Here is a 26,447-nt window from a genome sequence, read left to right as displayed (position 1 = left end):
CAAGCCTCTCAAATGGGGGTAAAAGTCCCACAATCAGTCCCGTGATTCCCTTTTGATTACAATTTTGAAGTCATGAATGTCGCAGCATTCAGAGGACATTTGCTTTTGAGACCCCACTTCTGACACCAGTGTGATGACCCCCATAATGCGCAGGTCCACACGGGACGGAGAGGCAAAGAGACACCGTATGGCTCAGTTTAAACAAACAGGTATATTCAATAATTACACATGATTAAGATTATACATCAGAGGCTGGGGCGTCCGAGCTTACGTGCCGACGACTTCATGGGGGCGATGGAGTGGCTCCGGAGTTGGGCTCGAGCGGTTGCTGGCAGAAGCTGCACGCCGTCGGGCTTCGGCGCTGAAGGCCCTCTTCGCGAACGATGTCGTCCTGAGCGTGTATGCAGTAGAATTTCAATAGTCGTCCGTTTCTTCGAGGATGGTTCACAAACCCTTCCTCTAGTGTCGTTCGGCTTGGAAGATGAACAGGAGGCGAGCTTGTAGATGATGACAGCAGAGCATAATTTTACAACATACATATACAGAGAGTTAAACTGGAAAAAGCAGAACTGAATTTACAAAAGAACAAACTTTGCACTACTTTACTCATCGACCGGGCAGGTTATTGCCTAAGTAGCATCACATTACATGCTAAGCATGGAGCCCCAGCTCAGACTCGACTGCATCCGTTTACATGCGCTTTTAAGCACTTGATTAACAAAGGACTAAGGGCGGTCATTTTCAGTGGCCCGCCCAAAGCATCAAAAGTGTGATGACCCCCATAATGCGCAGGTCCACACGGGACGGAGAGGCAAAGAGACACCCTATGGCTCAGTTTAAACAAACAGGTATATTCAATAATTACACATGATTAAGATTATACATCAGAGGCTGGGGCGTCCGAGCTTACGTGCCGACGACTTCATGGGGGCGATGGAGTGGCTCCGGAGTTGGGCTCGAGCGGTTGCTGGCAGAAGCTGCACGCCGTCGGGCTTCGGCGCTGAAGGCCCTCTTCGCGAACGATGTCGTCCTGAGCGTGTATGCAGTAGAATTTCAATAGTCGTCCGTTTCTTCGAGGGTGGTTCACAAACCCTTCCTGTAGTGTCGTTCGGCTTGGAAGATGAACAGGAGGCGAGCTTGTAGATGATGACAGCAGAGCATAATTTTACAACATACATATACAGAGAGTTAAACTGGAAAAAGCAGAACTGAATTTACAAAAGAACAAACTTTGCACTACTTTACTCATCGACCGGGCAGGTTAGTGCCTAAGTAGCATCACATTACATGCTAAGCATGGAGCCCCAGCTCAGACTCGACTGCATCCGTTTACATGCGCTTTTAAGCACTTGATTAACAAAGGACTAAGGGCGGTCATTTTCAGTGGCCCGCCCAAAGCATCAATTCTCCAATCAAAAATAACATGCGAGATGGGGACAACCCCTTGGGTTGGGCTTAGCCTCGAACCCAGAGTCTTGTTAACAACACAAACTAAATAAACAAAAATGCCACAACTCTCTCTCAAGTGAGAGTATCCACAGGCTCTCCCTTCGGAGCTAATCCTTGCCCCATGCATGCATACCGCCACCCACCATCGGTCCGCGTCGCCCGTCAGCAACAGAGGAGGGGGCGAAAGGGCCCACGATGCTGCCGGGCTACCGACGGCGGGACACAGCTAATAAGCATGAAGGGGTTCGTCTGTCGCTCCGGGAAACCAGATTAAGGGTCGCCCCTGTCTTCCCACATTCTTGGCGAGTCTTGCCTGTCCGCCATGACAGGTGTCCGTCACGGCCCTCCTGGGAATGCGCTTTTGTTCACGAGGCACGGCGGGAAGCTGTGGGTGCCTTCCCGGCGACAGCCCACGTCGTAAGGGGGGGGGGGGGAAGGGGGTCCGTGCGTCAAGCGACAATTTTCGTTCCCCGTATGTACTCGGGGGCTCTCGGTTTCCGCGTGTGCCGGCGTCCTGCTTTCTGCGAAGGTATGCAGCTGGAAAAGAGGGGCGGCCTTAAGCCCCAACTCGATGCACACACAAGGAATGTACCTCGTAGCACACAAGGAATGTCACACTCGCTCACCCTCCAGAAGAATGTTCTCCGAACATTTGAGTCCCTGCAGCTCCCCTTGTCTTTCTGAATCGCCTCGCACAGTGCGTCCGACAAAACACTTTTCGCTGCACTCAACACCACTGCACAACACCATATGCCTCCGCTGTCATAACTGGGTGTGACATTCCTTGTGTGCTACGAGGTACATTCCTTGTGTGTGCATCGAGTTGGGGCTTAAGGCCGCCCCTCTTTTCCCACATTCTTGGCGAGTCTTGCCTGTCCGCCATGACAGGTGTCCGTCACGGCCCTCCTGGGAATGCGCTTTTGTTCACGAGGCACGGCGGGAAGCTGTGGGTGCCTTCCCGGCGATAGCCCACGTCGTAAGGGGGGGGGGGGGGGGGGGGGGGGAAGGGGGTCCGTGCGTCAAGAACAATTTTCGTTCCCCGTATGTACTCGGGGGCTCTCGGTTTCCGCGTGTGCCGGCGTCCTGCTTTCTGCGAAGGTATGCAGCTGGAAAAGAGGGGCGGCCTTAAGCCCCAACTCGATGCACACACAAGGAATGTACCTCGTAGCACACAAGGAATGTCACAGAAGTTTAGATATGTGACTATAACGTCAGGGGACGAAATGGCAGCATAGTTCCGGTTATTCGAATCCAAGATGGTGGCCATTAAACTTGGTTATGCACCCCTCCCCCCACGCGATGCAGTCGGGTGTACATGAGAGTGGCTCCCCATCTGGAGGTGCAGGATGGTCCTTGCCGCATCGGTGGCGAAGGTTCGCTTTCTGTCGATAGCATACGTCGGCTCTTATACAGTTGTAGCAGGATTATACTTCTTCACGGTAATGATGAACATGAAAGACAGATCCCCGGTAGTAAATCTGGCTCGGATTTTTCTTCCCTTGGAATTTTATCTGGATCGTTTTGGACCTATCCATTTGACGAGTGTCCATGATCCCGACACCCGGGTTGCGGTTCATGAAGCTTTTTCGGACCTCCTCCGTCGGGCTTCTGTCATATTCTTGGTAAACTACGTTTCAGACAGAGTAGTCTGGCGCCGCCACATACGTCACCACTTCATAATTCTGGTCTTGCATCTGTAAAGTCCTGACTCCCGTATAAGGTGCAGCTCGTGGACTTGCCGGGGTGCTCACAGTGATCGCGTTATGTATGGAGTTAACACAAATTGTGTCTTCAGTTAGCGTGGCCTGATGCGGAACCCTGACCGCCTCGCACATGGCGAGTTCGAGTGTGGCGTGGTGCAGTATGATGCAAACTTGTTTAAATTTCAGATGCGGGGACGGCATGCTATGTTATAGTCGCTCAAGGGGAGTTGCGGTAGAGGTACTCACCTTTCAGGCTTCCGTGTCTTTTTGGCGGACGCGCCGGAGTTAGGCTTGCCGTTGGCTTGCACCAGATTAGTCCTCGTGGCGGCGGCTTGGTTGGCGGTGTCTTGCATCAGGCGCCTGGTGCGGTCTTTTAGGTGAATAATGGTTTCCCATTGCCCGGATCCCAGCTCCGCAGGTGAAATGTGGTCCCCCTCGACGGTGTAGTCCACCGCTGGGAGTTTGGGGCTGGCTCGAACAAGCGAGCGCAAGGACCCAACGTCCGTGAAGTTCACAAAAAAAAGGGCGTCGAGTTGACAAAATTGGTCTCCACGGGTGCGAGGCAGCATTCTGAAGACTTTCCTAACAAGTGCAGGCCCGAGGATGCAATAAATCTGCCAAAAATTCGCTGTGAAGCGAGAGACCTTGTGGGACACTTTCGCATAGCTCGGCGTCTTCGTCTTCCGATATAAGTGTTTAGCCAGGGACTAAACGAATGTTGATTGTGGGCGGGACCGCGCAGTCCCGCCCACAATCAACGGAGATTTGCGCGTGCTGGAGGGAATGATTAGCTGTTATGCAATGTGCGTATGAATAAATACGAGGGAGCTTGGAAGATGATATCATGGCATGAATAGTGCGTATGGTGTTTAGCCTAATGACAAGAGAGAGTTGCTTAAGTACCCACTGGTGTTGCAGAAAAAACAAACAAGTAATTGAGAAAACAAAGTTCCACAAGGCTAATCCTTCTGAGCGTGCACAAGTTTGTCGACGCACGTAATTTAGGGAAGCAAGTATTCCTGCTCTTTCTTCGAGATAGCAACTGATGGTGTACTTATGCATTGCGCATCTACCCTCATAATCTCTGACACCTCAGTTATTTCTTTCGTGAGCTCGCCTTTGTCTTTGCTAGAATTCGGCTCTTTTCGAACATCGGTCGGCGTGAACAACCATGACTATCAATCTTGAAATAGCGGATGGAATTTTTCACATTATTGTTGTGTTTCTTCAGTTTCTCATTTAAGCAACGAACAGTTTGGCCGACCTACGATCCACCAAAGGACAAAACAATTGAATAAAGCAAGTTATCTCGGCACTTCACATATTTCTTCTCATCCTTTCTGGTACACACAGGAACGTCGCGACATATTTTTTTTTTGGTACGTTGACACGCGCACATAAACTCCTTAATTTCTCAGGTGCCAAAAAAAGAAAATCCACTCCAGCTTGTTTTCCTGTCCTTTTTAAATTGTGAGATAGAACATGTATGTATAAAATTACAAACACATTCTTTCCTAGGCTGCTTTGGTTGACAGTGGGGCCAACTTTCAACTTTTCAGCATACCCTCCGCCATGGAGCTAATAAGTGAAGAGGGTATCCTGAAGCAACAAACCTCTCCACCTGGCATGAAAAACTGTGCGCGGTCTTATGCCCGCATGATTTTTTCATAGAAATGCTGAAACAGGATGCGGCAATGCATCGTCTTACTAGCTTAGAGTGTGACAAGCTGTGTCAATGCACTTTTAGGTTCACAAGACCAGCATACATGAATATCAATTAAAAACGGGGTCAGGTTTAGGAACTTGATGGTGTCATTAACAGGCCCTTCATGCACTATTTACAGTGCCCCAAGAACGTCTGAGAAAACAGAACAGAGTTTAGTCACTTCTGCAGAAAAAATGCCTGTTCACATTAAGCCACCATGAGATAATCATCTACAAAGCGGAACACTCTTGCAACATTTGATCCCTTGAGGCGAACATCGGGTTCTGTGTCATTCATAGCTATATAAAAATCGCAGAGTGATGGAGCATTACAGGCTGCTATGTATATTCCTTCCTTCTGAATGAAAGCACGCCCATCCCACTCTGCATAAGTAAACTCCAGGTAAGTTGGTGTCAATAGCATTATATAAGGCCGGAAAAACGTCTTTTGAACGTTGCTTATCATGTCGCATTCACTGCGTAAAAGTGCTCTTTTCGCTGGCACAGGATCTCCCTCTCTCTCTATGTGTGGGCGTGTGTGCGTATGTGTGCGTGCGTGTGCGTGTGTGCGTGAGTGAGTGTTTTGTCTCCTTTAAGCGCCTACAACGAACAACTTCCAACTCGCCCAACAAGGAGTGTAAAGAGTGAGTTTTGAAAAAAAAAACACTCGACGGAACCGGCGTGAAAAGAAGGATTATCGAAAAAATACGTATGTTGTTTTCTCTCTTTAACATAACCCTCATTTATTCGCTAGTGTTCTGCAGATTTCGGCCCGTGTGATTTATCCGCTGCTATTCGAACCGCAAAGTTTAGAGAAAATAGTATTACTATTGCTGAATTCCAAATCCAACATGGCGCCGAAACCTGGGATAAGAAGACAGCTATGACGTCCGAACAGATCACGAGAGAATTTGAACGCTGGACTTAAGAGACGACAACATGGCAAAGACGACAACATGGCAAAGCTCAAGGCCAAGAGGAGAAGTCTGCGAGGGCAGAACACCATCATAACCAATGAGGCCACAGCAGTACTGCCGACAGCCGACGTTCATCAACTGAGAGCTCTGCTACACAGACTACAAATAAGCAAAGATGAACTCAGGAGGTTAAACGAAGACTTTCAGGATAATCTGCCAGATGAAGTTTTGTAGACCGAAGTTCATTTTACAGTAATAAATATTGTGGAAAAGTTCAATCCGATATTTATTTTTCGGTCCCTTAGCTCTTGTAATTTGAGTTTGCTTTCTGTCATGCAAGATTTTCTAGTCCTATTTTCCTAGAACGAACCTGACTGCCTTAATCAGAATATTTTCTGAATTGCTTATAAGCTGAACGTATTTGGATTCGAACAAACACATCCATTTGGGAGTATTCATTCAACACGCCTGAAATTCTGCTGCGGTTTAAATGCTTGACTTCATTGGTGCGGTACTTATGGGTACGAATAACACCGGTCGCAAAAAGCACGCACACAGACAGGGCGCATACTATCAACTGATTTGACTGCACGGGAGATTACTTTTATATAAACTTTTAAAAGATTAAATGAAAGAACACAAAAAATGGTGGTATCAGTATTCATGTGTTAGGTTCCTTTCATTTTTCGCTTAGGGGCATGCCCGGAGGGTCCAAGTTTCTGCCCTCTCCGTCTGATAGTTTCATCAAATTATTGATAGTTCGACCCCTGTCTGTGTGTGTGGTTTTAGCGCATGTGTTGTTGTAGCCTTGCGTAGCGCACTAATGAAGCCAGACATCAAAAAACCAACTTGGCCAATTTGCAGTTTTTCTTGCGCTATCCAGTTACGTGGTAAATGACGGAAATTCTTCCGCACAAATCGCAAAAGGGATGATGCGTTATTCTCAGCGAAGTTAACTGGTTTATTCTATGCTAAGTGTAAGAAGACTCCTACATATTTAACTCCCTTTGCCTGGTTAACTTAATGTCAATAACTGTATACCTAGACGGATGGCTAGCGAGTACTCTTGTAAGGTGGACGTGAGCATAATATTTAAATGCAGTGACATGTCCCAATTTGCACAAAAGTCTGCCATAGGCAAGCATCCTCAATGAAGACTGTATGACGAATGAAATATCGCTAATACATAACAAAATCAAACATGATTCAAACGCTGAGCCTTTGGGAACTCGTGAGGAAACTAGTTAATATGGTGAATAAAACGGTTCACAGTAGCTGCCTGCATTCATAATGACAAATATTCGGCAATCCATCAATTCTTTTTCACATTCCAAGTTATGAGCTTTTAATTTGGTAAGGGGAGACTAGTGCGCGGCTGCATCAAATGATCTGCGCAAATTCAGCCATGAAGAAACTGCGCACGCGCAAGCAATTTTACCGAGACGGAAAGCAGAAAGAGAATGTGTTGTGACGAAGCGCTAGAGGACAAGCCTAACGGCGCAGATGAAGTCGCATCGAACGCGCAGAAAAAACATGGCTTTGGCTCAGCCCACCTGAGCTAGGACAGAGACAGCAAGAGCTCTGCTAAGCAAGGTTAGGCATGATTGAGCATTGTTTCGTCTTTATTTTTCGAAGACTTCAGCGAGAGCAAATTGCTTCAGCGAGAGAAAATCATGGGATGCGTCACGTGCCTCAAGTGCAAGCATTGGCGTCCAAGGCCGCGGTTGGTGCTGTGGCGGACATGAATACCAAGCTCAAGAGAAAATCAAGTGACACACAGCACATGCTACAACTGGCGAGGAGCAGCGGCCGAGCAGCAGCCAACGCAGAGGCGGACGTGACTGCCAAGTGCGCACCTATGGCGTCGATGAAGAAGATCGAGGCATGCGCGGTTTTGCGCATGTGGCGCACCTCCCATTATAGAACAAATCCAAGAGCCAGATGACCTTCAGGCTCGACATGGGAGGAGGGGAGCTTTTCGCTCTCAAATTGTCACCCGCTCTGAGTGGACAGCGGAGTCAGGTGGCGAAATCAGGTACGCTCGCAGTCACCGCCGCAGCATAGGAGGTCGATCGACAGTACGACCAGGAGGCTATACAGAAGCCTGGAAGTGCGCGCGAAGACTTCAAGACAGCAGAAGAGGACATCGCTCTACTGGCAGACAGAAATTCCCGCAAGTTTTGGGAGGCGCGTTGATTTGAAGAGGCGTATCCTGGCAAGACGCGAAAAGAAGCTGTGCTTACTTAAGAAAGCCAGCAAAGCACTGCCGTGTGGCTCTACCAAGCCCATCAAATCATTTGCGGAATGCTTCAATAAAAAAAAACATATAATGAAGACGAGTGCAGTTTTTATTCGAGAAGTGTGCCATGAGGAATGAGTTTAGAAAAGGGGAAGAAATGCAGGAGATACATGCTAAAAGAAGGAGTGAAGACCAGTATCGCAGAGGTAGTCGCAGAGGTTGCCGGTGAAGTGATCGTTAAATATCACCTTTAACTGTCAGAAATATGTTAAACAGTTTGAAATGAGGATGAGGACAAGGACATGGATCTCTAGCAAGAAATGGTATCTGTCGCTCTCATTTCAAGAATGAAGTTGAGCGTGTGACGGAATCCCGTCTGGCCGGGAGTGAATTTGAAAAATAAGAGACGCCAACCAGTGAAAAAAGGTTCGTTCTTGATGTTTCGGCTTCCACACGGAAGCCTTGTTCACCTGTCTAGCAATATCAAGAATGCAATATTTTTCTGCGCCCCATTCCACGACTTTTGCCCTTTACCAAGGAAGAAAAATCACAGAAAAGAAAAAGAAAAGAAAGAATAAAGAAGTTGAGGAGAAGTAAAAGAAGAAGAGGAAATCGAGCATCGGAACGGTGAGTGTCTGGCGGTGATCCTTGCTTTTCTCAAACTAGACTCATGTTTCTCTCTAGTGGCTGTCATTACAAACTTTTGTCTTTGTGCTCGTTCCTCGTTTCGACTACGGATTCTGATATCCTAAACACCTTCCTATCATTACTCCCTTCACATTTGAGCCTTGTGCATATGATATGGGTACCAGGTCATAACAAAGTGACAGTCAATGAAGTTGCTGATAGCCTGGCAAAGGTGTCCCTCAATGGCCTCTATCCTCCAGAAGTACTTTGATTTGGGCTAGTTGGTTCATATCTTGAAAGAAGTTAGGACGGCACTAAAACGACTAAGACAAAGAGGCACGAACACAACAGGACGGACGCCAACTTGCAACTGAAGTTTATTGCACCAAACCCCTACATTTTATGCATCAACTGAGCCGTATCACAACAAGCTTATCACACAACAAAACGCAATTTCTTCAATAGTCAGAACATCGGAAGTAGGCGCTACTTTTACAGACCAGAGACGACGCCTTCTGCACTATCCACTTGATAACAGCATTATTCTTACTTTATAAGTCCCCAGATTAAATGAGTGCGCAACCCACATGAAAGCAATTGATCATTTAAATGATACACACACGCTTGGGCAAGGCAACCAGAGCGCAAACTCAACAATCGTGATTTAACACAAAGAGTGATAATGAAAGAATGACCAACAACAAACGCGGAAAATTTGGTGGACATGAAAACCTAAACCTTCGGGGGAACCTCCCAGCGTCAATGTACTATAATTATCGTCAAAAATTTAAAACCTTTGAGAAAACCTCCCAGCGTCAAAGTGCTGCAATATTGGTTTCTACACAATCGTCTTTTCGGCCGATAAAACACATCGATGAAAAACAATGTATGCAGAAAACTTGCAAACGTTGAAACCTAAAGACAGCCTTCGAGAAACGCCACCTCAGCGTCACTAATTGAAATGGACGGCCTACTAACGCATGCGCTTCCCGCTTTCTTAATAAAAAATGCCTCCACTACTTCTCGCTCAAATCTGTCTTTACCGCTCTTCAAAAAAATTGTTTTGCTCAGATCCGGACTACACCCCTTGCACGTCTTGCAGTGATCTGCAAGGAAACTTCCATGATGTTGGCGCACATTCCGCAAGTGTTCACTGGCACGTTCATTAAAACATCGACCGGTTTGCCCTATGTAAACTAAACCGCAGCTTAGAGGAATCTGATATACAACTTGTGATCTGCATTTCGTGAACAGTTTTTGATGTTTAATAGGGCAAACCGGTCGTTTCTTTTCCGGTTTTGACATTGTGCAAATCTTTGACAACTTTGATGGGGCCGAGAACACAACCTGCACCTGATGTTTGCTTGCGGCTTTTTTTATACCATGGGACACCTTATGCATGTACGGAATCACAGGGACCAATGTTTTTGCTTCCGGAAGTTTTTGCTTCCGGTGTCGCCTGCCTGATGAGGTGCGTCGGGGCTGACCCCCCGAAAAACCCGCCTCTTGAAAAGGTGTCCAATGCCCTCAAAGAAAAAAGGCCTCCTGGCGCTCCAAGCAGATAAGGATGGTGGTTTTGCTGTCCTACCCGTGGGTTTGTTTCGAGAAAAGGCGATTGCAGCCATCAACAAAAACTTCAAATCGGTCAAGTTCAACGCACGAACCAGAAAACGACAAGCACTAAAAATCTTGGATGACTTGCACCTGGATGCCATCATGAAGCAAGCAAAAGGTGAAGAGAGGGGCTTCCTTGAAATATTCTTCACGGTCAAAACCCACAAGCCTGGAATGCCACTAAGATCCATCGTGTCGGAAAAAGGGACATGGCAGTGCGTTGTCAGTAGTTACCTTCAGAAGCACCTCGGTTCTTTGGTGGAAGATGATCCTTTCGTGGTTCGTAGTTCCTCGTATGTCGTGCAGCAACTGGACGTTTTGCCCTCCCTCGAGTACATGGGTTTCTCCATCGATATTGAAGATTTATATTACTCTGTTCCTCATCATGGACTTCTAAGCGCGGTCAGAGAAAAGACCACCACAACAGGTGAAGTTCAGTTTCAAAATGCAGCTGGCATTAGCAGTGATAGTTTTGTAGCCTTGTTAGAATTCTACTTAGGCTCGACAGCCATTTCATTTGAAGGTAGCTTCTTTGTCCAGAAAAAAGGTGTATGCATAGGGTCTTCAGTGGCACCGGTACTCAGTGATATTTTCTTGTCAGCTGTTGGGAATCAAATCAAAATTCAACTTAGAGATCCACGTGTAGTATCCATTTTTAGATACGTGGACGATTTTTTGGTTATCATGAAGAATGTTCATGAGTCCGATGTAGCTTCGGCGGCAGGAAGTGTGTTATCAGTCTTCACCAGTAACAGCCAGGGCCTCAAGTTCACGTGGGAGTTACCAGTGAATCGCGAACTGCAGTTTTTAGACGTTAGATTGGTTTTTATGGAGGATCACCTATGCTGGGCGTACAATCCCAGATCTAAGAAAGGGCTGTTACCGTTTGATAGTGCTCATTCTAAACTCGTAAAAAGAGCAATAATCGCTAATACCCTTCAGAGTGCCTTAAGAAAGTCGTGCCATCACACGATGTCTATGAGCTTCGGCGCCCAAATTCAGAGGTTGCACGAAGCGGGTTACCCGCCCCATTTGATTTTGGCTGTTTCTGAAATGTTAATCCAGAAATTCAAGCGGCCTTGTGATGAGAAACTTCCGGAAGCAAAAAATTGGTCCCTGTGATTCCGTACATGCATAAGGTGTCCCAAGGTATAAAAAAAGTCGCAAGCAAACATCAAGTGCAGGTTGTGTTCTCGGCCCCATCAAAGTTGTCAAAGATTTGCACAATGTCAAAACCGGAAAAGAAACGACCGGTTTGCCCTATTAAACATCATAAACTGTTCACGAAATGCAGATCACAAGTTGTATATCAGATTCCTCTAAGCTGCGGTTTAGTTTACATAGGGCAAACCGGTCGATGTTTTAATGAACGTGCCAGTGAACACTTGCGGAATGTGCGCCAACATCATGGAAGTTTCCTTGCAGATCACTGCAAGACGTGCAAGGGGTGTAGTCCGGATCTGAGCAAAACAATTTTTTTGAAGAGCGGTAAAGACAGATTTGAGCGAGAAGTAGTGGAGGCATTTTTTATTAAGAAAGCGGGAAGCGCATGCGTTAGTAGGCCGTCCATTTCAATTAGTGACGCTGAGGTGGCGTTTCTCGAAGGCTGTCTTTAGGTTTCAACGTTTGCAAGTTTTCTGCATACATTGTTTTTCATCGATGTGTTTTATCGGCCGAAAAGACGATTGTGTAGAAACCAATATTGTAGCACTTTGACGCTGGGAGGTTTTCTCAAAGGTTTTAAATTTTTGACGATAATTATAGTACATTGACGCTGGGAGGTTCCCCCGAAGGTTTAGGTTTTCATGTCCACCAAATTTTCCGCGTTTGTTGTTGGTCATTCTTTCATTATCACTCTTTGTGTTAAATCACGATTGTTGAGTTTGCGCGCTGGTTGCCTTGCCCAAGCGTGTGTGTATCATTTAAATGATCAATTGCTTTCATGTGGGTTGCGCACTCATTTAATCTGGGGACTTATAAAGTAAGAACAATGCTGTTATCAAGTGGATAGTGCAGAAGGCGTCTCTGGTCTGTAAAAGTAGCGCCTACTTCCGATGTTCTGACTATTCAAGAAATTGCGTTTTGTTGTGTGATAACCTTGTTATGATACGGCTCAGTTGATGCATAAAATGTAGGGGTTTGGTGCAATAAACTTCAGTTGCAAGTTGGCGCCCGTCCTGTTGTGTTCGTGCCTCTTTGTCTTTGTCGTTTTAGCGCCGTCCTAACTTCTCTATCCTCCCTCTGCTACCCCCTATGCTACCTATAATCCCGGCTACGGCGTGCATCACAGCAGCGATGTTTCGGAGACGTATTTTGTTACTCGTAACACCTGGATCTCTCTTAAGACCTGATGGTTGCCTGCATCTCACGTATTTATTGAAGAGGACACATTTCAATCACGGCAGCTTGAGGTCTCTCTAACAAGACTGTGCAGCGAGATCATACCCTTAATTTTTTTATTTTCATAGGTCTGGTTTGTCGCTTTCTCCCGTCTGCTTATTCTGTAGTGGACATGAATCAATGAAAAATTCTCGTTGTTTTGTCGCCCCTTCATCATGATGAGAAGACAGTTTTTAGAGAAGCCATTACAACGGCTTAACCTTAGTTTGAGCAGCCCGATGATATTGTCGTTTGACGCCACCATACTTGGGTACAGCCACAGGTCTGATTTTACCGCCATTCAAAATTTCTTAATGGGATTAAATCGGCTGCCTTAACATTTTTTAATCACTCGGTTACAAATCTGACAGTGTCCATCTCCTACGTGCATTTATGCCTTTGCTTTTTTATTTCGGCGTTTCTTTTTGTTTACTTCTCTCTTCCTTAGCATTCGTTTCATTTTTGTCCATGAACAACTTCATCTGAAAAACTCTGTGCACCCAAATTCTTGGCCGAGCTCTCTGTGTGGGCATGTGCCATTGTATGAGGATAACAACATCAACGGTGGCAGGAAAAGGCCATTATGCTGCTCAAGGTCATCTTTGCGGTCGTGTGCTCACTGCTGATGGCACCGGTCGTCGAGAAGGCGAAGGAGACCGCCAAGTTTTTTGGAGCCTGGGGCGCCGGGTTGATCGGATGGAAGGACCCGACACAGCCCACAAGCCTTGTTCCGGTTTTGAAGGTAGGAACCTTCGAGTGAGCGCCCATCAGCAGATGCACAAGAAAATGGGCAGAACACTCTACTAGCTCAGGAAGTCCGGCAGATGGGTATTATTAGGCGCGGGCTCGCAGGGCCCGTGTACTCTCCTTTTTTTACAAGTTAGCAGACGGTTTATCACGACTAAGCCCGAAGATCACGCAGTAGCATTAGTTACGGTGTACACTTAGGGTCTTTATGTGCTGAAGGAGTTTGACCTCAACGCCTATACTATAAATTCCTTCGGCCTAAAGGCCTTCTGCCTGAAACTCTTTATTCTGAAGGCATTTACCACGAAGTTCTTCACCCTGCAGGCCTTTACCATAACGCCAAAAAGGCATTAACCCTAACGGTCATTGACCTAAGCACATTACACCTAAAAGCCTTTACCACAAGTGTTTGACCTTAGCCCATTTGTACCCTTCACTAAGGTTTTCATGTAGGTGAAGGCCTGTCATTTGTCACACCTGTCAGGTTCCCCACAAACCTGTGGCAGGTTTCCTGCCATTAAACATGCTTCAGACACAGTCGTCACACACCTGTCAAGTGCGCTCGAACAGCACTCTCTGTTGTGCATTAACGATAGTTGATTGCGCCTGGCACGATTGATATAGCTTTTGAAGATATGGGGAGCTGAAAACAAATAATTGCATGCGCAGTAAGGTTTTACTTAGAGTCCTAAGCCGGTCCTAAATGACTCAAGTGTACTCCGCAGTGCGCCGTTTGAGCGCTCCAGACAGGTGTGTGAACGACTGTATCTACGCAGTAGAGCTGCCGAACTAGAAAAGGTTTAACGCGTAATGGCTGGCTAGTTGGTTGTGCGTATTGAGGACCACAGCGCAGCAGTTGTATGGACGAGAGAGGGAAATCACACAGACACAGGGGCTAACTAACAACTGCGTTTGTTGCTTCTACCTGGCTAACATATGCGCCAGGCTCTTGACGAATCAGGCTGAGAAAACAACTCGTGCATCCATGCGCGATTATCATACTCTTCTCCTGCATCCCTCCAATCATTCACGTTGTCATTTTCGTTCAGAAACAGGAGCTTTTTTTTTCTTTGACGTACGGAAGCTTTGCTGACACATCTATCGCAGATTTTCAAAATGGCTTGAGCTTCTGTTATCAACATGGTGGTCGTTTTCCGGCACTTGCGCAGAACAGTAGTTCTTTTGAAGGCAGGTTTGCTGTCTTTGCACTGGCTAGCTGCAGTGTTTACTCAATTCCCGGGAGTTCACAGCTTTCAGATTCCTTTTGTGTTTTTGCAATCGTGTATTCAGAGAAGTCCTGCTTTGGCCGATATAAATATTTCCACATGACGAGGGAACGGAATACACATTTTTCACTGTGGACCACTCACATACAGTGTCTTGTGTTGGAGTCAGTGGTTTTTGTGGTATCAGTGTTTACTCTTCAACAAAATTAGTGCAGCTTCTTTGGGGCCCAAAAAGATGACACCAATTCATGCTCGATATCTTTTCTACTTCAGGTTGTGTGATGCAGCATGCTGGAAATGTGTCACCGATGCCTTCCTTCCGCTTGCACTGGGTTGCTTCCTTGACTTTTTTAGAGCGTAGCTCTTGCGCGCACGTTCCTTATTCCGCGTCGTAGCCGTCGGCGTTAGCGCAGTCGGCCTAACACGCCACCTGACAGCCATGGCGAGTTGTAGCAGAGCGGAATCCCGCATGCTATGGCGAGGGCCGCGGGGAGGGTGGACACCTGGAAGGTGGCTGCCACGGAATGATCTCGGAGGTCGGCTAGCAGCGTGACATGCCACCTGCCAGGAAGAGGGGCGCTAAAATTTCGCATCACCGACTATCATAATCGTCTTTCGATTCTTGAGCATGCTTTCCGCTACAGCAATTTGAAGATGTCATGGGTAAACGGCTTTCTCAAGGCGATGCATATGTCTCTGAAAAGCATCTTTCTCTTTGTTTACATGATTTTTCAAAAGCGTTCATGAAGCAAGGCTTTACGATGGCTTTCCTTACCAACTTTGAGTGTGCCGAAGCACATGGAAACTCTGGCGTGTTACGCCTTCGGCTCCCAGGCCCAGAGAACGTTTTCAGAGCATATGCACAGATCGAAGTCCAAGAATCTAATGAGGACGTTAGCCGGGAGCTTATTCGTTACTGTCAACTGCCGAGCAGACAAGAGAATGAACAAGAGGGGCTCGTATGATATATAGGACGGAAGCCAAAAGCCACCGAAACGAAGGAGCATAGGGGATTTTTTTTTAATTTATGGCGTTCGTCAATGGGACATTAATAGGGTAAATATTGGAAGATAAGTAACTGGAAAGTAGAAAAAACAACTACATGCCGCCGGTACGATCCGATCCCACGACCTCCTAATTTCGCGTCTGGCCTTCTACCAACTGAGTTACGCCGACGGTTGTCCAATCTTCTGCTTTCAGGGATATTTGTGTGTAGTGTGACCTAACACTGAGAATGTCCACCAACGCCGCACTCGTCCTTAGTGGCGGACATAGAACGTTCTGTATTACGGTGAGTGCCGTTGAAACATGATCGAACGGTTAGGGCGAAACCTGTGCGATAGCCCTCTTGTGCTATCCATGGCATCAAGGCTGCCAGAATCGAGGCCCTCATTAGCTATTGAGCAGACAAGGGAAGGGACAAGAGAGGCTCGCATGACATATACGACGGAAGCCAACAGCCGCCGAAGCCAAGGAACTTAGGGAATGTAGAATGTCTTGCTGGGCGAGTTGGTGCATAGCTTCTTGGGAGAAGAAAAAACAGCTTGCCTGTCGAAGGAAGTCAGTGAACGTTGGAACGACTTTTGACATTCCTTTCTGAAAAGACCCTTTTCCTTTGTTCAGGATTAACAGATGATTGCCCACATACAGGATTATCGGCTGTTCCAAATTCGGCCCATTAGACCTGTAGCTGATGGTCTCGAGCAGCAATTGTTCGCTCAAGATCGGCGCGACAGAGAAACGAATGCATATTTCAGTTCTTTGAGATATGATATGGCCGTCGAAGTTAGCAAAGGTGGATTTCAAATACGTTGAAAACAACTCCAATTAACTGCTTATTGACACACCGGACGCATTCTGATGCAGAAATTTTCACAGGCGCCGACAATACCACCGACACAGTTCAACAGGTCGTCAAGCGAGATACTGTCCCTGTCCCGGCGTTTTTTTTTTTGTTTTGCTCCGTGTGTCGCGCCGCCTTTAAGCGATGTATACCTTGCTGCCAGAGATCGTATGCTACTGAATCGATGCGCCGAATTCGGAATCGCCAGTGTGTTTCGGCTTGCAGACAATTATTTGCAATCCTAAACAACGAAAAAGGGTGTTTTCAGACACGAGTGTCCGACGTTGTTACAACGTTAACTGACTGCCTACGAACGTTGACAGCAACTCATGAGTGCCCAGTTAACGGCCACATTATATTCTTGGATTTGGAACAGTACTTCGGCTTTGAACAAGTGTGCTGTGCCTGTGAGCCAAATGGTAACACGCTGGTTCTTTCATATGCTTTGGCACACTCAAAGTTAGTAAAGAGAAAAGTCGTATAAAGTCTTGCTTCATGAACGCTCTCGATAAACGCCAATTGAAATACCCTTTTCAGAGGCAAGAGCATCGCCTTGAGGAAGCCGGTCACCCAGCCTATCTTCTAAACGCCGTTGCCGAAAGCATGCTAAAAAAGTCAAGGAAGACATCCAGTGCAATCCACTCTCGAAGGAAGGTCTCGATGATACCTTACGCGCATGTTGTATCGCACAACCTGAAGAGGACGGGACTTGCTACAGTGCTACCAAGCACTGTAGCAAATCCTAAGACTGCAAACCTGCCTTCAGAACAACAACTGTTCTGCGCAAGTGCCACGACACAACCACAAGGTTGATAATAAAATCTCATGCCAGTTGGAAATTCGCTGATAGATGCGTCAACAAGGCTTCCCAAAGGTGTGGGCGAAAAATAGCTGCTGTTTCTGAACGGCAATGACTTCGTGAATGAAGGAATGGGTGGGGTAGAGGGGTGAGGTGATTGAGCCATGAAGGTGTAGGGTTTCTTTTCTTGTGTCGTCACGAAACTAGTGCATACATAAGCCAGATCAAGGCAGCAAACGCCGTAGTTTGAGAGCGCATGTGTTCGTCCTTTCCTTGTCTTGCACATGTTGCTACTACGCTGCAGTCGTAAGAAAAAAGGTTATCAGAAAAAACCTTGTTGACATGTTTAAAGAGAGAGTCTGATATGTATACCTCTGTCGGAAGACAGTGATTCATTGCTTATAGAAGACCTTTTCTTCTGCACTAGTTCAGAAACTTCCTCTCAGAATCCGGACTGCTCTTGGGGTCGTTTGCTGGAAGTAAGCGGGTGTAACTGGTGGCTGTCATGCCCGCGCAAAAATTCAGTGCGATCACAGCACAGAGGTGCGCATGGACAAATGAGTATAACTTTTCTGTCAGCTGCTAGGTGCGCTGTTGAGACATTTCCCTTTATGACTCGTAAGAGAACCAGAGGTTGTGGGGTCAAGTTTGACGGAAATTCATTCCAGAACTTAGATAGTTTTCGCGAAAGGTCTGAAGGCAGTGTTTTCCTCGACTGGGGCAATGGGCCGCAGCCCCATTGGGGTTACATCTCCTTGGGATTGCATCGTTGGACCTGGGGGTTTTATTTCTGTTGGGGCTAGCAGAAAGGTCACTTCAGCGCTGTGCTGCGGTTTGCCACTGAGGAAAAGCCTAAAAAATAATCGAGAAGCTGTGAGCAAGAATACAAAGTGGACAACTGGAATTCGTTTAACAACGGTAAGGCGACCGGATAATGTAAAAATATGACGATGCATGCACAGGTGACACCTGGTGCTGCAGAATCGGAGCTACCAGCGCAGCGCTTTGCTGTGATAGGCATAGCCAGATGGACCGCGCAACTGAGAAATCTCTGACACTATCGCGTCGCAATATATTCAACTCGAAGGCATTCCTTTTTGTTTTCTATTTTCAGGACATTCGTGAGACGACCACGCCTGTGCATGCATTCCTCGGCATCACCACTGCCATCTACCTGACAATTTTCGTACTGCAGTGGCTGACCCGTCGCATCGCCTGCAGCAGAGGAGCCAGCAAGAGCGAAACGTCGCTATGTGCCCAATATGAAGAGACGACAAAGTGAGAGGCGATAATTTCTCGAACCCACCTTGTTAATTATAGCAAACGGATTAAAGCTTGAGTTGAGATGGGAGCGAAAAAACGGTATGAGCGTAGTGCTTTGTTGCGGGTTTAGTCGATCACATACGTAGTTTTATACGCAGTGCCACAAACAATTGTGCAATCCACACACTTTAGGAGGGCACATGCCACATCGTCTTTTGGCTTTTTTCCTTCAAAGTTTTCTTTCATGCTGTTTTCAGATATCGCCACGGTAAAACACGACATTGGCGACTTGTTTCAGTTTGCGCGTTCGTTCTGTCTCAATTTTCGCTTATCACGCTGCGGTATAATTGCAGTTTTGAGAAGCCCTACCGTACCGAACGGGTTGCAAACTGGCGGCAAAAGTCAAGTGGCATTTTTGTTTCAGGGTGCATCTCTCGTAACCTTCATCACCTGCTTCCTACCGGAAGGCTGTGCTAGCTTTCAATATCTGTAGCCCCGAATTTGCACGCCTTGCCTTACTCAAAGGTGCCGCGTCTTTGCCGATCTCTGAGTAGACCGGAAAATCAATTTGGTGATTTATAAACACGCTGTTGTTTGTGATAGTTAGTTTGGTCATTAATGCTTACGAAGGGATTGACTACAGTTGATATAATCAATCTATTCTGCTAAGGTAAAATGCTTTCAGAAGGTTGTTTCACTGTTTAAGTTTTTTTTTTAAAAACAGCGTTTGGTGGACACAAACACAGTTGGCTTTAGACTGGACAAAATCGCGTTTTGAAGCTGACGTGGTTTGTAAGCGAAAAACAAAATCTGTTCACATTTCGGGAATTGCTCCACAACACGAACACTCTTATTTATTTTATTTATTTATATAAAATACCCACCGCACCCTTACTGGGGCATTGTTGTAGGGGAGAAACATCATAAAATCAACATATTAAATACAGTAATTGAGGCAAACGATGCAATATACTGAGAAAATTCATAGACTATGGAAGGAAAGGCAAGAATGAAAAGAACGTTGCAGACAGACACGCCCGCGACAGACGCGGAGAAAATGACATTCAAAATACAGCACTGTTTTAGCAATACTAAACTAGAACACAATGCACTAGGATAAGAAATATTGCTTCACTGAAATTAACAGGGATGCTAAAGTCAATTTAAGTTAATAAAATCACATTAACAGGTTGTCAGGGCTAAACGACTTCAGGGCTAAACGGAGAGGAAGTGCAGATTCTGGCCGAGGAAAACAAACTAAACGGTGACCACCTCCACTACCACCGCTATACTGTAGCGTTAGTGGTCAGTGGAGCATTATTCTGTTTCCCAACGGCACAACCCCTCAACTTCCGTCTGTGAAGCGCCATCTATAATGGCAAGAAATTTTACCCGACTGGATAAAACACAATTAATATCGTGTTTACCATCGCCTGTGTGGCGGAATTGATTATGAGTGCTGTCTTTTTGAAAACTGAAGTCGACAGTTCGTGTTTCGTGGCTCGTAATAATATTTCTCGCCTTTTTTTAAACCAATAACTAACAGCAGGCAAACTATTTAGTATTTAGATGCTTGTTGCACTGGGCGTTGTTATATAAGGTGCTTGTTACATTTTCGGATAGACTCTGAGATGTTCCGGAGCAAAAAACGTGGTTCAGGGGGCTGGGAGGTGAACAAGGCGGTGAAATCGGAAGTTGGGATACTGATAGCGTAGAGAGAACAGAATTATGCACCAGTAGACGGAGATGGCGGTAATAAACTGCGCATTGCCGGAGCACTGCAACTTTTTCGTTCTCCGAGTTTTTACAGTCTTTGAGCAGCCGAGTGTCGTTTGAGTGCCGAGTGACTGCTGCTAGTGGCTTGACAATTGGATCTTTTTGGATTTTTGCGCAAACAGGGGAGCCTGATTTTAAAGCACACTTTCGCAGGCAGCATGAACAGAGAGGGCGGCTTACTCTGAACTTTTCCTGACATGAACACATACGCAGGGTGCAAGACGAAGCGATGGTCGGGGATAATGACGACGCAACGTCCACAGTTACCGGGGGCTACTCCGCGTCCTCGGAGTTCGTACCCTCTAGCTCGGGCTCAAACCAGTCGCTCGCCTCCACGGTGCTCGACGTGGACAGTGCTTCCGGAACAGGTGAGGCATAGACCGCTTTGCTTTGTCATATCAGTGCACCCGGTCGTACATTTGGCCACAGCCGCATTTCGCTGAAATTTCTGCACTCAGTGGTGCACTGTGTTTCTTGCTGGTTTCCTCAAGTGTACGCTCTCGCCCCAGGCCGCGTGCTTGCCGCCAAGTGTTCTATGCTTAATCTAATTGCACACGCTACAATGTTTTAGATTTTAATCTTAATATATTTGCTCATTTTACCAACGCGGTGTACGACTGACTTCTTTAGCTGGTCTGTTTATTCGATCATTAATTTTTGCGGCCTATGAGAAAGGTAGTATTACGCTTTCCTTCACTTAAGGGGGGACGATTTGCCGCCACCAAGGCTGGGTATCGCCATTGTTTAGCGTTTTCCTTCTCGAGAGGCGAGCATTAAGACTAAAACATAGCTTTACGGATCCAGAAAAATAAATAAAAAAAAGCACTGCTTTCCAGGCGGTACTTGTTGTAGCGGCGGGTGCCGCCCAAGTACACGAACTGCTAGCAACCAAAACCATCCCGGTTTATTGCCACATACAGTCATATATATACACATAGTGACACTGGTGCCTCTGGCGGCAGGTGATCCCCAAACCGAAACCGAAACCACATATACAACATATTCCCTTCCTTATAAAAAAAAGACAGCTAAATGAGTTAGTGATTTAGTAGTGGTAGTACGTTAGTGCTCTTTTACAGAATTATATTTACAGTAACAACAATGTGTTTGTCTTATGCAATTAATACAAAAATATAAAACAAAAAGAGGAAAACAAGATACAACTCTATTTATGTCCATATTTCACAACGTCAGCAAACTCAACACTCGTGCAGGTTGTGACACGTTCATGTTCACTGCAAAACGTGTCTTTCTGTACTTAGTGTCCATAGCGGTCTGGAGGTCGTCTATTCCTTGATGGCTGTACCCTACGCTTAGGTCCCGATGCTTCTGAGAAACCACTGGCGGCAGGCGAAGTCTCTTCCGGCTCACAGCCGGTCACTGGTGACATAGGCGGCTGCTTCGCCGAAACCACAGCTGAAGTTCCGGTTGGCGCTTCTGAAACGGGTCTCTCCAAGGTAGGCGGTGAGCTGCTTTCCCTAGCGGTGTCATTTGTCTCTTCCGGCTCACAGCCGGTCACTGGTGACATAGGTGGCTGCTTCGCAGCAGCCACAGCTGAAGTTCCGGTTGGCGCTTCTGAAACGGGTCTCTCCAAGGTAGGCGGTGAGCTGCTTTCCCTAGCGGTGTCATTTGTATCACTCCTTTCCCCCCACCCACAGATAGATGCAGAAGCTCGTGGCATCCTTGACAACTTTGAAGCGTTCCACGTTTTTCCATCATCAAGTTGGAAGGACGATTGCCCCTGCTTTCTTATCACTTTTCTTGGGCGGCTAAAAGCCAGGTCACCTTTAAAAGCAGTTTGTCTGCGTTCTCGTACAAGGTCACCAACATTCACTTTGGTTTCCCTTGCGGCCCTGCGAGCGTCTGTGTATAGTTTACTGGATTGCTGCTTTTGCTTCACCCGCTCGTGTAGGCGGTGGAGCTCTGAAGTAGGGTCGGTTGCAAATATTGCTGACGGATACCCAACGACATCGAGCCGAGTCCTTGGTAGACGTCCATGCAGGAGAAGTCCTGGAGCAACTGCAGTTGTGGCATGCGGCGTACAACGGTAAATGCCCAAGTATTCTGTTACCGTTTGGCGTAAGGGACGCTGCTCGAGTGTAGCCACTTGAACATAGCTTTTAAAAACTCTGTTGAACCGTTCTACCTGTCCGTTTGCTTGCGGGTAGTATACGGACGAATGCCGCAAGCGGATGCCGCGATCCTGCAGAAAAGCTTGGAACTCTCGAGATCAAAACTGTGGCCCGTTATCGCAAACAATTTCCTCTGGGTAACCTTCACGTGCGAACATTGACACCAAGAAGCCTGTTACTGTGCGTGTTAGTGTTCGAACGTAAAGGTACTTCAGGCCTTGTGTCGCCTGTGCCTGGTCGACCTGCTGTTGCGTGGCCGCAATGGTTCCGCATCTTCGAGAACTACATGCTTGCTTCGGGGGTCTGACTGCACGCCGGATCGTCGCAAAGCACTACTTCTTCACAGCCTCGGCATAGAAGGTCAGCGCATATTTTACACATTACCACTTCCATCGTTGGACAACGTCAAGCTCGGTGAGCAAACTGCTGCTGAGAAAACATCGAAAGATAGCAAGGGCACAGGCGACAAAAGGCCTGCAGTATCGTCGTACGATATCGCAGTCGCCGCTCTGCATGCTCATTTTTCGGCAACAAGCAATGTTGTTGCCGAACGGCATCGTTTCAGTAGGCGAGTTCAGCAAGCTGGTGAATCAGTGAATGAGTATATCACTGCATTGCGGGATCTTTCTGCTACATGCTCTTTTCCTGTCGAGGAAGATTCGCTGCGTGACCAATTCGTTGCTGGTATTTCGTCTCGGAGCTTGCGCGAGCGTCTTCTGCTTGAAGGATCGTCTCTCTCGTTCGCTAGAGCAGTACTACTGGCAAGGCAGTTTGAGCAGGCGTACAATGATCTGCAAGAATTTCCTTCTGTAGATGTTGGACGCATAAATACTCGTGGAAATACGCCTACGCGTACACCAGAATCCGACGAGAGCTCGAAGTGGTCGCACAACCGCCAGTCTCATTGTTACCGCTGCGGTTCATTCCATCCTCGTCGCCAATGTTGTAGCGGCGGGTGCCGCCCAAGTACACGAACTGCTAGCAGCCAAAACCATCCCGGTTTATTGACGCATACAGTCATATATATATACACATAGCGACACTGGTGCCTCTGGCGGCAGGTGATCCCCAAACCGAAACCGAAACCACATATACAACAGTACTGTTGCTCAAGTGTATTACTGCCTTTATCCTAGTCTATCTGGGGCTATCAATTCTAAATAACAATGATACTACGAATGTTTTCGTACTTTTGTTGAAGTTAATGCAGTTGTAAAAAGCATTGTCTAGTATCCTACCAGTTACGTAGACGCCATTGAACCGTCAGCCGCCAGGAGCGGAGTTAGTGAGGAAGAAATATCTCAACACAGCGCTAGCGGTGTGGTACAGGTATCTTGTGTCCTTTGCTCAACTTACCCGTTGGATGAAAATAAAGAAGTGCGACTCGGAGCACTACGTTGGGATCTCAATAATGACTTCAAGCAGCTGGTTGACTATCTTTACAGTTTGTGTGGCTTCAGGCCTGCAGGATTTGAAAATACGCCATCGGTACTATCGCCAACCGGTAAACGCGTGGCTGTTGGAGACGTATCCAGAAGCGGAACCTGGTGGCACGAAATGAAGTCCTCACGATGACCTTTTGCTTTGATAAGACGCTAGAAATACGAACAACATGGGGCCATTAGCTATAAGAACGTTCTGAGAATTCGTAACGGAGCTTCCACGTAGTTCTTTTCATAGAGAACAGGAAAAAGGGAAGGCAAGCAGGCATGTCAAACTACGTCGGACCGCAGGACTTCCTTCTTCATGTGTACTTGTACCCCTGTGCATGTAGAATCACTTTTGTCTATCCTGTCTTCTGTCGTGCGTTACAGACCTTGGTCGCCGATGTTCTTCGGTCGCCACCAGAAGCAGAAGCGCCCAGTCTGCCAAAAGCCTGCCGTATGCTGCTTCGGAAGTGTCACTTCCCTGCTCAGCCGAAGGCGACGCAGGTATCAACGAGAAGGAGTTACACTGGAATCCGGTGTACACCACCGCGCTCGGGGAACCGTGCTCTAGCACCTCTCCGCTCGAACCTCCGTGCGGCCAAGTGGATGAATAGGCAGCGAATAGGACAGAGGAATATAAATCAGTGTAATTGAAGTGCGTTGGCTTGAAATTAAACAGTCCGCCAATTATTACCAAAACTCCGCTATCTTCTTTTCGGTCACTGATACAGCTCACAGACGCGCGGCCTCCGAAACAAATAAATCGCGCTACAGATTAGGCATCGTCGAAGCTTGTGCTTGTTGACACTGCACTTTATAACCTGTGAGAAAAGCTTGTCTGTTATGAAAAATAAAAACTATTAGGGCCAAAAACAAGTATACTGGCCTGAGCCTGCTATAGTCACCTGCGGCTATATTGAACTTTCCCTACCTGAGGAGACTGTTATCTTCTGTTCAAAAAAGGCACTCTTGCCACTATCCTCTTTTTTACACCAATTTGCAGGTTGATGTCAGTGGGACGCGTCTGAGAGACGTGGCGTGTTGATGTAGTATGGTTCCTTGAATACAGGAGGGTACTTTTATTGATACAACGGTCATCAATAGCCCAGAAGTCGTTAGATGCGAAAATGCACGATAGTCTTAGAGTCTAATACGCTACTTCAGAAAGGAAATGTTGCAGAAGAGTTGGAAGCATTCTGTTTGCAGTCTAACGCGAGATTCCGGGATCTAAAAAGGCTATAACATAAATGATGCAGTACTTCTATATTTACACTATCATATATAGTCCTCAGAACTGGCGTGCCGATAACTTGGTTCTTCTAAACAGGTTTGCCTGGTGTAAATGTTCGCTATTTTAGTGCGCCTAATGCCATCACGCCGTACCTTTCGCTTACTATAAGACCGACTGGCTAAATATTCTTGCTTCAAATCGGATTTCATCCACATGCTCAATTTTTCGAATGCCTTGTCTGACGTCATCATGCATTCTGACTTGGGAAGTTACTGATAACTTCCAAGAGTGGTTATATAATTCGATTATTAACAGTATTTCGGTTCATACAAAAGGCACTTCCGTTATAGCTCCGTAGGGTGGCTGTAGCGCTTGTGCATCATATAGACATGAAGAGTGCTCAAACTATAAGCTAAAAAAATGAACTGCGACACACATGTTTTGATAGCTCAGCGGGAGCCTAACAATACGCCTCAACTAATGGTGCTCCACGCTCGATGGCCACTTCGTGGGAGCCAGTGAGGAGCGCCTACGCACAGGGGCCCTCGCTGGATATGGCCTGCGGGGCGCAAATACATGTACAGGGTTGTTCAAAAGTTTCCAGGCCACAGGGACTACCTTTCAGCGGCGTATCTCAGATGTAGTAATCAGATGTAGTAATGGAGTTTCTCATAACCTCTATAGAGGTTTTTGGCTACAGAGACGTCTTAACTGCCCGACGATACCACTCAAAAGCGGAACATGTGACCGGGGAACGTCTGACCCACTCTCTACACATGCCAGGTATAGACGCCCGCGCGTCGGAAGTGGGGTGCGGTGTACAACAATCGGGCGACTGGGGGCTCCTCTGATTGTTGCAATTGTTCAGTGTCTTGGTTGAAGTAACTTCATTTTCCCCCTCTTTTCTTGACTGCTTAAGTTCTTTCAGTGCTCTTCGGCTCTTCTCTTCACGACTTGGAATTCGATCAGTCGGCTCGAGACGGGGAGCCACCCAATACCAGGAACAGAGAGATGTGTGCCCCTTCTCGATACCCTTCGCGGCGCGGCGGTGGGGGCGCAAGCACTCCGCGCTCCGCTCTGAGGCTCACCTTTGGCCGAAGTGCCGAGCGAGCGATCTATTGTCGTCCCGATTATTTGAGCATCATCATCATCATCAGCCTATCTACGCCCCGTGCAGGAGAATGTCTCCTCATCAAATTTATTTATTTATATACACGTAGTGCCCGGAAGACATTACAAAAGAGAGCCAAATTAATTAGTGTAACAAACACAAAAATGTGGCAATACACGAAAACAAAAAAGTTTGAGACCACAGCACAGCAAAAGACAGAAGAGTGATCACTGTAAATAAACATGTTCTTCAAAGGCTCA

General features: G+C 46.8%; 1 protein-coding gene across 1 annotated transcript; it reads left to right on the top strand.

Moving 5' to 3' along the window:
• The first annotated feature begins 8,613 nt into the window (after nucleotides 1-8,613).
• LOC144100703 (uncharacterized) lies at nucleotides 8,614-24,521 on the top strand. The gene is made up of 5 exons (XM_077633550.1): nucleotides 8,614-8,639; nucleotides 13,204-13,374; nucleotides 18,362-18,525; nucleotides 20,500-20,654; nucleotides 24,233-24,521. The coding sequence occupies exons 2-5, from the start codon at nucleotides 13,216-13,218 to the stop codon at nucleotides 24,457-24,459; spliced, it is 705 nt and encodes a 234-aa protein (XP_077489676.1). The 5' UTR covers nucleotides 8,614-8,639; nucleotides 13,204-13,215; the 3' UTR covers nucleotides 24,460-24,521.
• Nucleotides 24,522-26,447: the final 1,926 nt, after the last annotated feature.

The sequence above is a fragment of the Amblyomma americanum genome, chromosome 8, assembly GCF_052857255.1.
Source record: "Amblyomma americanum isolate KBUSLIRL-KWMA chromosome 8, ASM5285725v1, whole genome shotgun sequence".
Classification (NCBI taxonomy): Eukaryota; Metazoa; Arthropoda; class Arachnida; order Ixodida; family Ixodidae; genus Amblyomma; species Amblyomma americanum.
Note: the sequence above shows the minus strand (reverse complement) of the source record. Positions and strands in the feature narration are given on the sequence as shown.

Bases quoted from the DNA above. Each gene is read 5' to 3' on its own strand.
- LOC144100703 (XM_077633550.1), top strand. From the start codon at position 13,216: ATGCTGCTCAAGGTCATCTTTGCGGTCGTGTGCTCACTGCTGATGGCA. The intron at 18,526-20,499 runs GTGAGAGGCGAT...ACACATACGCAG, and splicing joins CAATATGAAGAGACGACAAA to GGTGCAAGACGAAGCGATGG. The intron at 20,655-24,232 runs GTGAGGCATAGA...CGTGCGTTACAG, and splicing joins GGACAGTGCTTCCGGAACAG to ACCTTGGTCGCCGATGTTCT.